The sequence below is a fragment of the Anabrus simplex genome, chromosome 2 (genome assembly GCF_040414725.1).
Source record: "Anabrus simplex isolate iqAnaSimp1 chromosome 2, ASM4041472v1, whole genome shotgun sequence".
NCBI lineage: Eukaryota > Metazoa > Arthropoda > Insecta > Orthoptera > Tettigoniidae > Anabrus > Anabrus simplex.
In genome coordinates, this window is record NC_090266.1 from 319,756,767 (window position 1) to 319,774,762 (window position 17,996).

The following is a 17,996-nucleotide window of genomic DNA, read 5'->3' on the forward strand; positions in this document are numbered from 1 at the left end:
AAACCACTGTCGGCAGCCCTGAAAATGGTTTTCCGTGGTTTTCCCATTTTTCACACCAGGCAAATGCTCGGCCCGTACCTTAATTAAGGCCACGGTCCTAGCCCTTCCCTCCTGTAAAATTGAACTTATCTGTTAAATTCTGCTATCTGAAATAGTGATTGAAATTGCAATACAATAACTCTGAGGTACCGTCGAGACAGCTTCATCGCGCAATAAACATTCTAATAAGTTTGAATAGTCTTCTTTTAGCTATCTTGTTAATTTCATGCACCCAGAAACTTCTCCGATCTCTGCCTCTTCACTCCTTCTATCAGACCGTCCATTACAAGCCTGAAGTTTCCCGTAGAATCCCGTTCGATTCTGTTCCGCTAGATGTGAGCGGTCGAGTGGAAATTTCGGCTGTTCGGTTCGATTCGATTCCATTAGGTGGGAGCGAGCCTTAAGACGTCGTATCGGCAAGTAGGGTCCCTAAACTTGGAGCTGGGAACGGAGCTGTTGCTCCTATGATTGCAATCGGTAGTGCGAGTGCAGAGCTCCCTCCGGTATTCTCCGGTAGTCAACTGTTGCTTGGAAACCAATCGGTGGTTTCGGAGGGCGAGCGGAGGACGGAGCAACAGTACTGAATGTGTGCTCGCTTGCACTTCCAGTAGTGGAGCGCAACGGATGTGGTAGCGACGTAGTAAATACTGCTTTATAAGTATGAAGAAGGCGAATATATGAAATATATACATTCGCATTTATCGTTAACGTTTAATAATATATATATTTCCGATAAAAGTCCATGCAAATAGAATAGACCTGTTTCATTATATTACCTTTGAAGTGTAATATACATGATAGACTATAACTACTCCCGTACGTCCCCGCGGTGTTGGGGCCAACGCGCCCGCCTGTCGCCCGGTGGCCCCGGGTTCGATTCCCAGCCGGGCCGCGGTTTTTTAATTGTAATGAATACTATCCCAGTCCTGGGAACTGGATGTTTGTGACGTCCTTAATCTCCCTTTCCTCACACACAACATTCCACACTACCGCCATTCCAATTACACGCAGGTTCATACAATATGGTGCCTGTAGGGGCAAAAGATCCACATGGGTCGACGCCCCGAACAAATAGTATTTTGAAGAAAATAACCAGTGTTGGAAAACAACGCGAGAAGTGGGACTCGATCCAGTGAAACAGCGCTTTCGGAGCTTGAACGCTAACCACTCGACCACCGCCGTTTCGTGTTCGCGATCCCAAAGAACCGGTACATATTCGACGCGAAAAATTATCTTGCGATTTTCTTGAGAACGCCTTAGTAGTACGCCGTACTACTTGCACATTATGTGTACAAAGTTGGAAGGTAGTCCGTGATCCGAACGTCATGGCCTCCCCTTGTAAGTGTATTGTACCTGTATTCAGTCTGTGCGTATTAAATTTGCGTCTATATTTCCTCTGCTTGTTGTGTTGTGTAGGTAATGCAAAGTATATTAGAAAATAATTGTGGTATTGGTTTGATATTTAATCCCATTTTTAGATGGTATTCGTGTTTTAAAATATTTAAAGGCATTTAATAAATTTGTACAGAAATTTGTACCACAAATGCCACGAAGGCCGTCTGATGCATGGCATTTCTTTGAAATTACCGATGATAAACATCAGCAAAATGCACGTTTTTCGGCCGCATTTACGCGACGGGTGGTAGTCGGCTTCAGCAGAAGAAAACAACATTGCTGTATTAAGCGAAACAGTTATGTTGTGAAAAAAGGGCATTGAATATGCGGGTGAAATACCTTTACGTTGTCATGCTGCTACAGTACATTCACTCGGTAGTTTACTGGTTTACTCGGTACAACCGGATGATGACGTCACAACAACTGCACCGCTCCGTCCCAGCCACTAGCCAGCGCTCTACCGTCTGAACTACTCAGCCGGGTACAGCATATAAACAATTCCAATCACTTCATTCTCTTCAGTAATAAATGAGCTTTCTTTCTTAATCTGCTTACCCTCCAGGGTTGGTTTTTCCCTCGGACTCATCGAGGGATCCCACCTCTACCGCCTCAAGGGCAGTGCCCTGGAGCTTCAGACTCTGGGTCGGGAGATACAACTGGGGAGGATGACCAGTACCTCGCCAGGCGGCCTCACCTGCTACGCTGAACAGGGGCCTTACGGGTGGATGGGAAGATCGGAAGGGATAGACAAGGAAGAGGGAAGGAAGCGGCCGTGGCCTTAACTTAGGTATCATCCCGACATTTGCCTGGAGGCGAACTGGGAAACCACGGAAAACCACGTCCAGGATGGCTGAGGTGGGAATCGAACCCACCTCTACTCAGTTGACCTCCCGAGGCTGAGCGGACCCCGTTCCAGCCCTCGTACCACTTTTCACATTTCGTGGCAGAGCCGGGAATCGAACCCGGGCCTCCGGGGGTGGCAGCTAATCACACTAACCACTACACCACAGAGGCGGACGCAAACTGAATTTCAACAGATCAAAATCTGTTATTCACAGCGTAACAAAATAATGAGGCAATCTTGAAACGACTGCAGCACTTGAATGACAAACGTAGAAAGATACATGCATCTGTGGAATTGATACTGAAGCCTAAATTGTAATTCCACCCAAGATCACCATTACTACATTGCCCACATTAAAGTATTTGAATTTTCCGCCAGTGAATTCAATCGGAGGACTATCGGAGGTCGCCAGAGGAAGAGCGAAAACAATTGCTCCGCTCCGCTCCTACCGTTCTCAGCTCTAGGCAGTCTGTCTTCGTCTTAGCTATGTCATGTTCCACAGTCTCATCTGAGATTGCATCGGTTCGTCATTGGACGTAGAGCTGGGAACGGAGCAGTTGCTCCTATGATTGCAATCGGTAGTGCGAGTGCAGCGCTCCCTCCGGTATTCTTTGGTAGTAAACTGTTGCTTGGAAACCAATCGGTGGTTCGGTCGGCGAGCGGAGGGCGAGCGGAGGACGGAGGAACAGTATTGAATGTGTGCTCCCTTGCCGTTCCATCCGTGGTGCGCAACGGATGTGCTAGCGACATAGTAAATACTGCTTTATAAGTATGACGAAGGCGAATATATGAAATATACACATTCTCATTTATCGTTCGTGTTTCATTTGTCGATTACTTTTGTAACAATTTGCTTTACGTCATGCCGTCTTATGGCGACGATGTGATAGGAACGACTAAGGAGGGCAATTTCTAGACGTGAAAATGGAAAACGACGTAAAACCATCTTCAGGACTGCCGACAGTGGGGTCCGAACCCACTTTCAACCGGGAGATAGTGGGTTCGAATCCCACTGTCGGCAGCCCTGAAGTTGGTTTTCCGTGCTTTCCCATTTTCACACCAGGCATATGCTGGGGATGTATCTTAGTTAAGGCCACGGGCGCTTCCTTCCCACTCCCACACTTTCCCTATCCCATCGTCGCCATAAGACCTATCTGTGTCGGTGCGACGTAAAACAAAACAAAAAAGTATCCCCGACCGAAAGTCTCACGCTCCATGACACTGTCCTTGAGGCGGTATAGGTGGGATCCTCTCTGCGAACGAGGGAACACCCAACCCTGGAGGGTAAATTGATAGAAAGTTAATTATTATTATTATTATTATTATAATTATTATTATTATTATTATTATTGTACTCCCATAATCACTTCTGTGGTTTTCTGCGACATTAAGGTGGCGGTATTTTGTCCCACAGGAGTTCTTTCATGTGCCGGTACACCTGCCGACATGCGACTCTCGTATGTCAGTATCTTCAAGTACCGCCGAGCAAAGTCGGAATTGAAACCGCAGACTTGAGCTCAGAAGGCCAGAGCTCTACCGTCTGAACTACTCAGCCCGGTACAGCATGTAACCAATACCAATCAGTTCGTACTCTTCATTAAAAAATGAAATGGCGTATGGCTTTTAGTCCCGGGAGTGTCCGAGGACAAGTTCGGCTCACCAGATGCAGGTCTTTTGATTTGACACCCTTAGGCGACCTGCGCGTCGTGATGAGGATGAAATTATTATGAAGACGACACATACACCCAGCTCCAGTACCAGCGAAATTAACCAATTAAAATTAAAATTCCCGATCCTGCCGGGAATCGAACCTGGGACCCCTGTGACCAAAGGCTAGCACGGTAACCATTCAGACACGGAGCCGGACGTACTCTTCCGTAATAAATGAGCTACACGTATAACACAATGTAAGAGCATCGTATATAATACATGTTTACATGCACTGGAATATACTTATTGCTTAAACTGTTTTACTATTAATAACATTGTAAATGCATTTGCAATGGTATAATATGTGCCAATATTCAATCTACAGTATTCTATCCACCTGCACCTATTGCAAACTGAATGTCAGCAGATCAAAATCTGTTGTTCATAGCGTAACAAATAATGCGGTGATCTTGAAATGACTACAGCATTTGAATGACAAACGTAGGTGAACACATGCATCTGTGGAATTAGTAATGAAATGTAAATTGTAATTCCTCCCAAGAGCACCGTTACAACATTGCCCACATGAAAGCATTTGAATTTTCCGCCCTTGAATTCAATCGGAGGACTACCGGAGGTCTCCGGAGGACGAGCGAAAACAACTGCTCCGCTCCGCTCCTACCGTTCCCAGCTCTACCTAAACTGTATGGTTAGCGGCGCTGAATCGAACTCAACAGATAGAAAAGTAATTATAAATCACGACCTTGAGCATTAAGAGGGGAGAAAGAGTAAGGTTGCACCCTCAGGAGTATAGTGTAAGAGCTGCCTGAAATGACATTACAGCTCACTTATTATTCCTCATTGAGATGACTGTACCTTGAATCGCAGTCACGTATAGTGACTGCGAACCTACTACGCTGGCGTAGCAGGGGGAGAAGCTGTACTCCCAGGTGGCGGATAGGGGGTTCCTAACCGGCCTGCCGGCGGACTTGAGCGAAATAAAATACCTCTCGCGGACCAAACACACATCCCCCTGTGGGTGGGAGACGTAGGCGAAGAATACACCCGCGGTATCCCCTGCCTGTCGTAAGAGGAGACTAAAAGGGGTGACCAAGGAATGATCGAATTAGAACCATGAGACTACTTGTAATTCGTACCACCACGCGGGGAACCCCATGGGTCACATTTACTTGCGCGTAGTACCACTATGTTAGGTACACAATAGGTTTGTGATTAGTAGCGACAGTGTGTGAATCAGCGTGGGTTTTACAGTACCTGTGATTAGTATTTAGTACCCACTATGTGAGGAACACCACGGGATAGTACGAGTCCCTGTGATTAGTACCCCTATTTGAGGAACACCATAGGTTTGCGTTGCCTGTAAATAGCGTCGCAATGTGAGAAACACCATAGGTCTGTCTTACATGTGCGCATTACATTACCTGGGAGTAGTACCATAATGTGTGGAATACTGCGAGTCTCCGCTACTTTTGATTAGTACCGCAACATGACAAATACCATGGTTCTATTTTCCTAGCGATAAGTACCATTATGAGGAGCCGATGACCTGGATTTTGGACCCCTTTAGACTACAAGCATCATTGATTCAGGATTGTGCTTTAGAAGCAGTCCCTTGCTCAGTAATACTATTGTATAACGCTAGTTTCTGGGAATGTGAGACATGCGGGTCGGATCCACTGATTGTTTAAAATTCATATCCATCCATTCTTCGTCATCACGTTTTGAATTCTGGTCAGTGGATGTTTTTGGACTTCTAAATTGTCATTACATTTCGTCTCATTTCGTACCATTTGGGGTTGATGACCTAGATGTTAGGCCCCTTTAAACGACAAGCATCATCACCATACGTGAGATTTTCGGAAGGAAATCACGTCTCTATGGCTGGATTTCCATTTAAAATTTTAGACCCTGTAGTTTATATTCAAAAGGTTATGAGTAATATAAACAATGTCCAAGCTTTGTTTCAGAATGTCCACTAGCTAGGCACGTACCACAGACTGTAAGACACATGCAACTTAGAATGGCAGCTTTTGTCTTTAAATATGAGAACGTTCATGTCCTATTTATATTTCCAGAAATATTACTTTTGCTGGTATACTACTGTGCAGCATTGTGTGTTACTAACCTAAATCGTCTAGTTGCTACTGAGACTAATGGCGTTCCTTTTTCCTCCCATAAGGAACATGACTTCATCGGCTTCCTCAAGGAACCTGAGAGAGATAAGTGTCAACACATCCATATAATCCACAAAGAAACAAACAAATCTACAGGAAAGGAGCCCAAAGTTGAACATGAGCTAGAGGAAGTGGATGAGGAAGAAGAAAGGAAGAAGGGAGAAGAGGAGGAAAAGGATATATCTCCTATTAGGTAGGTATTGATTGATACATCTTTAGTTAATAGCTGCAATTGAGCTGCCATTCAGCAGAACGGACGAATGTATACGATCATATATTTTGGTTTGGGATTACAAATTGTGCAGAAGATCGGTAACAGAGATTGACATAATGATAATTGTAAGGAGCTGATTTGTTTGAACCTATCAATAACAATCTTGTAGTTCACATGTAAACGATATGCAGTACGTATTTATAACAGTGGACATTTATTACATGTTAGGGAGAACCCGTTAGAAGAGACCATCTCGGCTCCAGGAATTGGGGAGGAGTTCAGAAGCCTATCTCTTGGAGTGTCTGTGAGCCGTGCGTCCACCCCGAAGCCCTCAGCTACTGGCTCCCCGAGTCACACAGAGAGGTCCATCAGCAGCCTTCTCAGGAGAGTGGTGACAGACAGACCACGGGTGCCAAGATCTTACAGCTCGATGGGGGCCAATCCAGATGAGCCTGCGCCCTCAACTTCCCTGCAGATCCGCTCCCATAGCATGCTGGACAGACCTAGGTGAGTTGCTTGTAATGTGCACTTCAGACTGAGTCACTCAGCTGTTCGTGAAATCAAGCCGCTGAATCTTGAAGTTATTAGAAACAATGCATTGACAGCTGATAGGATTTTAAATGTAGATAGGGCACAGTTGCTCAGATCCTCTGCGTGGTTGTGCGATGAGGTGAAGAGAGTGGGCGGTAAAATGATGTCATTCATCCTTACGTATTCCGAAGTTAATAACATGGAATATAAAACAGCAGTCAGAAACCGCCTAGCTGGCTGTCATGATCAATCTCCGGTAGGTTTTCCCAGCGAACATGTGTGCTTGAAATATTTGGTTCCCGTAGTACTGTATATTTCCTTTCGACGAGATTGGTCTGGGTATTACCCCCCCCCCCCCACATGCCCACCGCATTGATGAAATGAGATCACGGTCTGTGGTTACCCTCAGGTGCTGCAATTCTTCACTTATCCCCATGTGGAACTACTTAATCATAGAATCGTATTGCGACATGAATTCAAACTATTCAAAATATAAAACTTTTAAAAACGACTTTACGCTAGCGCCACTGAAAGTTATTCGACGTTACTTCTTGGATGAAAAATGTCCTATTGCATATGCACTCTACATTGGCTACATGGTATACAAATACCATTATGTCTGTACACTCGATACATCTCGGAAGAACGGCTTAACGGAATGGCTTGAAGCTCAAGGATAGCCGGGTCGTGCTAGGCTATACATTATTTAATTTGACACAGAAGAGTAACAATGTTAATGGAGGCAAAGCAGGAAATGTCTAATTTCTCCGTTAATATTAGCTGTACCGAAAACCAGTACATATAAAAGTTGATTTATAATTGTTAGGTCTTCATTCTGGCGAAATTAATTTTGAATAAATAAATCTATAAACAATATGAAAAAGAAAACGTATGGTAATAGTATTATGTTTGAAAAAGAAACAACTTAATTAAATTAGAATAAGATGTTTCGTTCCTGAAAGAACAGCATCAGATTCTATCAAATCACACCCAAAGTATATAGAAATGTATAAAAATTTATGTTTGAATTCTGTTTAATTCCTTAAAAACTTAAAACTTGGAACTTATCTTAATGAAGTCCTCACTTCTCTCCACTCTAGCATAGAATGCTAGTTCTAGCCTCGTTACAGACCATGGAGACAGGAAGTTCAAGACTTCTACTATTCCTAACGTCTGTACTGAATGGGATAGATTGACTGGCTCTTTGTGCGGCCACCTCTAGCTCCATAAATTAATATGGTACTCATTTCTCAAGTAGGCTGAGTTAATCTCAGGCCTATGTGCCTCCCCAGACATTCAGAATTCGTTTCTCATTTTTTCGATTTCCTGTAGAGGAATCGAACTCGCGTCCTTCTGGGTGACCTAAATACGCCTTCATCGGCGTAGCTAGATACAGTAGAACCCCGCTTAACCGAACTTCGCTTAACCGAAATGCTCTTGCAAAATTGTATTTTAATATTTTGTTCTTACCCTCTCGTTCTTAGCAGTCGATATTCTTGCTATACGTGCTGAGAGCTACTAGGCAAATCCCATTTTTATATTATGACTTATGCCAGAATGCACATGTAGCATAAAACAAAACAGTTTCTTACCCTCTAGTTCGTTCCATGATACATTTTTCTTGAACAAGCTGGAATTATTATTATTAATATTATTATTGTTAGTATTTATTCGTCATGAAGATTGTGCAGACGACTCCGGCCTTAACAATAGCAGTTCTGAGAATCGAGTTGCAGCAGATGATGGATTGAATGCGTTGGAAGTAAGATTGATTTAGAATTTTAATTAAAATACAGTACCACACGCTTTAATTACAGTACGGTCATAAAATTACTGTATACAGTGTTCACTTCAGTAGTAACAAAAATATTGTTTCATTATTTCAGATTGCTTTGCGCTTTGTTGAAAAAAGCAATGAGTCTACACCAGCTGATGTACTGTTAATTAAACGGTGGCGCGATGTAGCTGCACGACAGCGCTGCACGAAGAAAATTCAGAAAAAAATCACTGATTTTGTACAATGAGTGACTTTATGTAGGCATTTTTAATGTTAATATACAGTATGCGTCTTTGCTTAACAGAGTTTGTGCATTTTCATTTCGACATTTAACTACCGAAAATATATGCCATGTGTCATCCGAAAAAACGCGTTAACCGCAGTGGCTTTGCCCCCTTTATTTCGGACAACGGGGTTCTACTGTAAGTAGAAAATAATTGAAGGTACAAGTTGTAGCGTAACAAAAATAGTGGGTATAAAGGATATGACGAATGGTGGTTCGGGGGTATAGCAGTACTTTAGTGCTTTATTCAAACCTGAACATTGGCAACTAAGAATGGCATCCTGAGCCAGAGTTTCCTTGCGGTAGGGTCTTTCCTTTTCTTCCTCTTCTGGCCAACAGTACATGTACTAATAATCCAAGTGCTGACCAAGCCCAATGTTGTTTAACTTCGGAGATATCATGGGATCCTTTGTTTGAAAATAGCTACGCCGTTGCTCATAACTCCAGTAAACTGTGGGGACATTTTTAACAAGGAACCATCGCAGGACTTGGAGTTGGGAATTACATAAAGTTGTATGCTCCTCCTCCGTAGGCTTTCCTTTTTTAAATTCTGACGTAGCCAGTTACTGCATATCTCAAACATAATTCTCCCTCCCCTTGATATCTTTGGCCTGTGGCAGTTTAATACACCGAAGTAACCGGGCAGACAGAAAATAACAACGCCCGGCAGGGTGCAGAACATGATGGCAACTGCTGGAGAAAAAATCACCATCACCGGTTCGGATCGCAATCGGGAGATGGTGGGTTCCATTCACCGTCGGCAGCCCTGAAACTGGTTTCCCGTTGGCTTGCAATTTTCAACCAAGAAAAAATGGCGGGGCTGCACATTAATTAAGACTACGGTTGCTTCCTTCCCAGTCCTGGCACTGTCCTATCTCATGTTTGATTGGAGTGGGACGATTCAGTTTCGTTTAAAACACATATGACATCAAGCGGAGTCATACTGTACTTTCTTTCTTTCTTTCTTTCTTAATCCGTTTGCCCTCCAGGGTCGGTTTTTTCCTCAGACTCAGTGAGGGATCTCACCTCTACCGCCTCAACGGCAGTTCTGGAGCGTGAGACTGGGTCGAGGGGATACAACTAGAGAGGATGACCAGTACCTCGCCCAGGCAGCCTCACCTGCTATGTTGAACAGGGGCTTTGTAGTGGGGATGGGAAGATCAGAAGGGATGGACAAGGAAGAGGGAAGGAAGCGGCCTTGGCCTTAAGATAGGTAACATCCGGTCATTTGCCAGGAGGAGAAGTGGGAAACCATGGAAAATCACTGCGAGGATGGCTGAGGTGGGAATCGAACCTCCTCCCCCTACTCAGTTGATCTTCCGAGGCTGACTGGACCCCGTTCTTGTCCTGGTACACTTTTCAAATTTCGTGACAGAGCCTGGAATCGAACTCGGGCCTCCGGGGTCAGCAGCTAATAACACTAACCACTACACTACAGAGGCGGGAAGTCATAATTAATGAGGAAAAATGGTTTCATGGTCTAGATTGCAGAAACGTCTTTTATAGTAACGGAAGGCATTATCTATTTTGTCCGGCTCCTTGGTCAGCGTAGTCGCCTGCGGTTCAGAGGGCCTCGGGTTCGATTCCGGGCCGTAACGGAGATTTTAATAATTAATGGTAAATTCCCAGTCTCGGGGACTGGGTGTTTATACTGTCCCCAACATCCCTGCAACTCACAACCACACACAAAACTATCCTCCACCACAAAAACACGCAGGTTTACGGTAGATGCCACCCACCTTAGTCGGAGGGTCTGCCTCAAAAGGGCTGTGCCAGGCTAGCAATAGCCGCACGAAATTATTTTATTTTATTATACAGTATACTAGCAAGATACCCGTGCTTCGCTACGGTATTATACTGAAATCTATAATTGAATGCTTTAACGTTTTATATATAATCCACCGAAATTCACGATCTGACTCGTTTTCTGAGAGAATCCGCCAAAATTCGCGATCTGACTCGTCTTCTGAGAGATTACGGCAAAATTCCTCCCATTTTTCAATCTTTATTTCCAGCAACTGATTTCGTACTTCCCGGGCTAGGTCCAGGTATTCCGCCCGGTCAGTTGGGTCCCTAAATCTTTGCCATTTTTTCCTATAAGCATTTTTTATATGGATCCAATCCTTGAGGAGATCCGGCGTGGTGTCGTCTTGGGTGCCTTGGCGGTACTGAACCCGCGTCCATTATACATTTAAAAGTCCCCCACCCGCCGGGAAGAGGGGTTTGGTTACGGTTGCTGGTACCGGTGCAATTTAATGCTCCTCACTCAGCCGTTTAGTGGAATTTTGTATTTAGTTGGAAAAAGTATAATAGTATAGTGAGTTATTATTAATTAATTTACGAAATTGTGATCAGTAAAAATGCGGATGTTGGCCGCCCATCCAGTGAGTGACCGGACTGCATTCGTAGTCATTACCCGGCTAGGACCCGTTTCCAGCGCGGTCCGCACATTTGGACGACGGTCCAGAATATTATTATTATTATTATTATTATTATTATTATTATTAGGGTGGTGATATTAGTTTAATTTAGGTTATTCTTCCCTTCTTCTTCTTCTTCTTCTTCTCCTTCTTCTCCTTATTATTATTATTATTATTATTCTGGACCCCGCAGCAAGATGCAAGTCCGCTACTTGGCGGTAAATTACATCTGCTGCCATTGTCATTGCTGACAATGTGACCAGCACCATCGTCGCGTGTAGGCAAGTGCTGGGGATTTCTGGCGATACGAATGATATACTTCCGTGCATTATTTACCTTATTATAGAGGTGAAGAATTGCACGGTCAATATCATTCCTGTCGTTTATTTCAAATGTGTTTAAATTTTTATTTATATGCCAGGAGAATCTACTGTATTCTAAGTTCTCCAAAGGAAAAGATGGCTCTTGAGAACGAAACCAGGAATGATTAAAAGTGATTGGTTTATGTTCAGAATCAAGTACATTACGAACAGTAAAATCAATTGGCCTCAACTCCCTTTTCACCCCACCAGCGTTAAGTTGATTTACCCCCCCTCCCCCATAAAAAAAGAAGGCGTGTTTCTTTATGTTTAAAGGAGGTTCCAAATACCAATGTACATGTATGTTACCTTCAGTTTTGAGATATAAGTATCTCCATAAAAATAATTCACTCTTTTTTTAACTTGCTTTCACCCCCCCCCCTGTTAAGTGAATTTTCCGAAAAACACTTCCTTCTTTATTAGTAAAGGATCTTCTAAATACCAATTATCACGACTGTAACATCTTCAGTTTTTGACATATGTGTCATAAAAGGAATTCAACTCCTTTTCACCCCCGCCCTCAAGATGACTTTCCCAAAAAATGCGTTTTTCTTTGTTTTTAACCCGATAGACGGGCTGACGCGGTCGGTCCAGCACTGCTACGCCCGTCCATAGGCGATGCATAAGAACTCAAAATAATATTGAACATAAGTGTAAGATTGTCCATTTGCATTTAGATTTATAAAGAACAAAAATTTATAAACATTTTAAGCTAATAACCCCACTGATAAGTTAAAAACTGAGGCTTCTACAATTATTTTTACACACGAATGAAAAACCCAGCACTGAGGTACCAAACATTCAACTGCTAACTCAGCACTAAAAGGATTAAAGGAGATCCACATACCAATTTTCATGTCTGTAACAACTTTAATTTTATTAGATATAAGTATTCTCATACAATTCATTCAATTAATTTTTCAATTCTTTCAAACCCCCCCCCCCTTTCATTGGATTTTTCGAAATTAAAGGAATACGCGTTTCTTTACTTTTAAAGCAGATTCCAAATACCAATTTTCACGTCTGCAAAATCTTTCGTTCTTGAGGTAATAGTATCTTGATACAAATAATTCAACTAAATTTTCAATCCCACTCCCCCCCTTTTAAGTGGATTTCCGGAAGCAAATAATACGTATTTCTTTATTTTTGAAAGAGATTCCAAACACCAATTTTAACGTCTGTAACATTTTACGTTTCTGAGATATACTGTAGATATAGTCTTTCTAAAAATTCACCCCATTTTTCACTCCTGTTTAACCCCCATTAATTGGATTTTCCAAAAAGTACGTGTTTCTTCATTTTATAAGGATTGTCTAAATAATAATTTTCATGTCTGTAATATCTTCAGTTTCTGAGATATAAGTATCCTCATTAAAGGCATTCAACCTCTTTTTCACCCTTTTTCACCCCTCCTGGTGGGATTTTCCGAAAACAAAAAACGTTTTATTTATTTTTAAAGGAGATTCTAAATATCAATTTTCATATATGTAAACTTTTAAAGTTTTGAGATATAGGTACACTCATTTTAAAAATTCACCCCCCTTTTCACCCCCTTAGAGGCGGAATATCCAAAAATCCTCCCTTAGCGAGCACCTACATTGTAATATAAATGTATCCTCAAAATTTCACTTCTTTATGTCCAGTAGTTTTGGTTCGGCGATGATGAATCAGTCAGTCAGTCAGTCAGTCAGTCAGTCAGTCAGTCAGTCAGTCAGGACATGTTATTTTATATATATAGATTTCGACTCCTCCTTGGACAATTACTTTATATCTAGAGCTAGATACCATCGTGTATATTGACCACACGTGCAGCTTAATAATGATCGAAGTGCACGCGCTGGTTCCCTAGCAACACGTAAATATTATGTTCTCGAGGCTATAAAATGTGGGAAGAAAGCGCATGCGCCGTTGGCAATAACTGAAATACCGGAACAACGCCAGACATTTAGTTTGAATACTTTCTAATGCTCTAGATTCTAGAAGACATAAAAGTGCCGAATCACTAAGTAATACTCCTACTTGACTTCAATCGCGAAAGAGCTTTAGTATGGTTCGAATTCCTCTAAAGCTGCGGTTTTTGTAACAAGTGAAGAGAACACACTATTCCGGCAGGTATCTATCCGTACCGAGCGAGCTGGCTGTGCGTTTAGGGGCTCGCAGTTGTGAACTTCCACTGGGGAGATAGTGGATTCGAACCCCACTGCAGGCAGCTCTGAAGATGTTTCTCCGTGGTTTCCCATTTTCACACCAGGCAAATGCTGGGGCTGTACCTTAATTAAAGTCACGGCCGCTTTCTTCCCACTCCGAAAGTTCGTCGTGGGTACGGTATGTAGGTAATGAACGTGATATCAGTTGATGTGGGGCTTTGAGCTACATAAAATGAACAAGTAGTCATGTCTATCGTAACAAAACAGCAGTTCCTCTCAGTAGGACGGCCCCGTGGTGTAGGGGTAGCGTGCCTGCCTCTTACCTGGAGGCCCCGGGTTCGATTCCCGGCCAGATTCTTACCTGCATCTGAGGGCTACCCCCTGCGGGTGGGGACGCACATGTAGAATACACCCGCGGTATCCCCTGCCTGTCGTAAGAGGCGACTACAAGGGGCGACCAAGGGATGATTGAATTAGAACCATGAAACTACTCTTGATTCGTACCATCATGCGGGGAGCACCATGGGATTGCATGTACTTGCGAGTAGTATCACTAAATTGGTACGAAATAGGTTTGTGATTAGTTGCAGTAAAAAGCCTGGCCTGGTGGATTCCAGTACCCGTGCGTTGTACCCATGTGGGCAACACCGCGGGTCTGGGCGTAGCCTGTGAGTTGTACCGCTATATGAGCGGCACCGTGGGTCAGCGTTGCCTGTGATTGGTACCCACTATGTGAGGAACACCACGGGAATACCGGCACCCGTAACTAGTACACCTAGGTGAGGAACCTTACCGGTTTGCGTTGGCTATGAGTGGCGCCATTGTGTGAGAAACACCATAGGCCTGCGTTCCCTGTACGAATTGCAATACTTGTGAGTAGTACCATCTTGTGTGGACCACCGTGAGTCTTCGCTACTTTTGATTAGTACCCCAAAATGACATATACCTTGGTTCTACTTTACTCGCGACATGTACCATTCTGTGGGGCCTTAGACGTGAATTTAGCACCCCTTCAGACATCAAGCATCATTGTGCTTTATAAATGGTCCCTGGGTCAGTAATACTCTAATTAACTACCTTCTTTTTGAGTCTGATCCACTGTTTTTGTTTGTTTGTTTTTTTGTTTGTTTTTGTTCTTTTGTAGGGTTCATGTCCATCCATTCATTCTTCATGACATTTTTTATTTTATTTTGGTCAGTGGATGAATTTGAATTTTTTGTTATTTCATTTCGTACCATTAGGGGCCGATAACCTTGATGTTAGGCCCCTTCAAACAACAAGCATCATCATCATCATCATCATCATCTGAGGGCTGGTTCGAGGTCCACTCAGCGTACGTGATTACAATTGAGGAGCTGTCTGACGGTGAGATAGCGGCCCCGGTTTAGAAAGCCAAGAATAACGACCGAGAGGACTCTTCGTGCTGACCACACGACACCTCGTAATCTACAGGGCTTCGGGCTGAGCAGCGGCCACGGGGATAATGTTCCTCTCAGTAGAAATACGTAAAATAAGTGCAAATGGGTCTACAGATTTTCTACAAACAACTGTTTCATTAGAAGATTTTGACTTCATTCACATTTTGAATTCATTCATTAATACTTAAAAATAGTCGCTCGGGAGGTTGACTCCCAGAAACAAGTCAGCGAGTGATGAGGAACAAGCTTTCGAGCGTAAGAATTCTGAAACTTTTTCCTTGTTTCCCTAGCGGTTGGGAAGGTAGAAACCTTAGCCTTAATTAATGTACATCCCCAGCATTTGCCTGGTGTGAACATGTGAAACCATCGAAAACCATATTCAGGGCTGCAGATGACAGGATTCGAACCACCACCTTCCGAATGGAAGCTCACAGCTACGCGACCGTAAACGCACGGCCAACTCACTCGGTGCAAATGTTTAAGGAAGAGTTGAAAAGGTATCAAAAAGACTCGGCGGCCTGTTAGTAGAGTAGTGGTCCCAGACGTAGCGTTAAACCGTTAGAGAGTGAAGCAGTACTGAAGATCGCGTGTCTGTGCCCTAATGGCAAACATTTCTGCGTGTTGTCCGCTTGAAGTGATCTATGGATTTTTTAAACGTTGGATTTTTGCCTTTTCTTGCTATTTGATGTACGTCGTACAGACTCAGACAGGTCGTATTGCAACGATGGGATTGCAAAGGGCTAGGACTGGGAAGGATGCATTTTTGCTAATGGTTTAACCTCGCATTAACTCATCGAAGATTTTTGGCAACGCAAACGTGGGAAAGGGCTAGGATTGGAAAGGTAGCGGCTGTGGCCTTAATTAAGCAACACCCCTATCATATGCCTGGTGTGAAAATGGAAAACCACGGGAAACCATCTTAAGGGCTGCCGTCAGCGGTGTTCGAACCCACTATCTATCGAATAGAAGGTAATAGGTACCCTCGAACTGCGAAGTGAACTCCCTCGGTGCATCTAATGAGGGGAAATGGATTGGGCATATTGCGAAAAAACTTAATGTTTCCAGTCGACTAATTCTGGAATAATCGTCGCCATAAGACCTATCTGTGTCGGTGCGACGTAAAGCCATTAACAAAAAAAAATCTGGAATAGGATTTGATGGTTATATTGAGATCAAAAGGTTTAACATCACAATAACACGTGGAGGGTTTTTGGTGACATAGGTAAAAGTAAGAGTTAGGACTGGGAAAGTAGCGTCCATGGCCTTAATTAAGGTACGGTCCCAGCATTCGTGTAGCCAACTCGCTCGGTAAGACAATTTTCTTTTGTATCCGGCATTCTTTTAGCCTCTGAGTCCGGCTCCTTGGCTAAATGGTCGGTGTTGCGGCCTTCGATTCAGAGGGTCCTGGGTTCGATATCCGGCCATGTCAGCGATTTTAATCAATTATGGTTAATTCCTTTGACTAGGGTATGAGTGTTTTTGTTTGTTCTAATTCTCTCCTGCTCATATACACACAACGCTTTACACAACGAACAACCACAGGAACACGCAATAGTCAATACATCCCTCCTCATAGAATTGGTGTCAGGAAGAGCATCCGGCCGTAAAACCGGGACAAATCCAAATGTGCTTACGCAGTTCTCACGCCGCGACCCCACTGGGTATGGGAAACGCGCTAGAAGAAGACTTTTTTAGCTTTTGATGTTGCTAATTACAATATACGTTTTCAATATATTTATTCAAATGTGCGTTTTAAGCCTAACTGCATTCGGGAGGTGGTGGATTTGAATCCCACTATCGGCACTTTGAAGATGGTTTTCAGCAGTTTCCCATTCTCGCACCAGGTAAATACTGGAGCTGTACCTTAATTAAGTCCACGGCTGCTTCGCACCCATTCCTGGCACTTTCCCATTCTTGCATCGCCGAACACTTACCTGAGTTGCTGCGACCTTAAAACACTAGTAATGAAAACTAAGCTTGTACATCAACTGCTCACTCCTCGTGCCTCTCTTGTCTGCTAATGACAAGAATATCCACCTGTTTCGAGATTTTGTAAATAAAAGCTACTCTAATTTTAATTTAATATGGGGAGAGAAGAAGGGAGGTTTAAGAAGGCAAGTTTAGCATTTGCATATTGCCACCCTAGGAGTTCGTTATAGGCCTACACACAAATATTTTTTGAGGAGTTATTGCTGGAAATTTTTATGATAGGAGGGAAGTTTGAAGAAGATTGTATGTTGTTATTTGGGGACTGGAATGCGAGAATAGGGGAGCAGAGCCCAGTGTACAGTAAAGAAGACGGAAAGGAAATGAGGGAAAGTAGAAGTGACGATACAGTCATAAAGAGTTATGGAGATAAACTTTTAGAAGTGTGTGCAGCGGGAAATTTATATATTCTAAATGGTTGGAAAGAGGGTGACAGGAAGGGGAAGCTGACTTATGTTACAGAACAGGGAAGAAGCGTGATTGACATAGTAATAAACTCAGAAGGTATGTTAGAAGAAATCATAAGGATGGAGGTAGGAAATTGGGTTGAATCACATTATTTTCCAGTGTGGGTGTTGATAAAAAGGAGGATAGGGAGGGACAGAAGAGAGAGTTAAAAACAGTGATGTACTGAGAAGAGGGTATATTAAATATAAATGGTCAGAGAAAGCAAAACGGGAATTGGATAAGATATTAAAAGAGGAGTTACAATTAGTAAGATATGGGTGGGAGGTTGCG

General features: G+C 43.1%; 1 protein-coding gene across 1 annotated transcript in view; it reads left to right on the forward strand.

Annotated features, from left to right (window-relative positions):
- The window catches only part of LOC136864093 (uncharacterized protein C12orf56), a 405,652-nt gene that overhangs the window by 175,487 nt on the left and 212,169 nt on the right, over positions 1 to 17,996 (forward strand). Inside the window, exons 3-4 of the mRNA XM_068225784.1 lie at positions 6,129 to 6,316; positions 6,566 to 6,844. Of these exons, the coding sequence (XP_068081885.1) occupies positions 6,129 to 6,316; positions 6,566 to 6,844 (467 nt within the window). The remainder of the gene's footprint in view (positions 1 to 6,128; positions 6,317 to 6,565; positions 6,845 to 17,996) is intronic.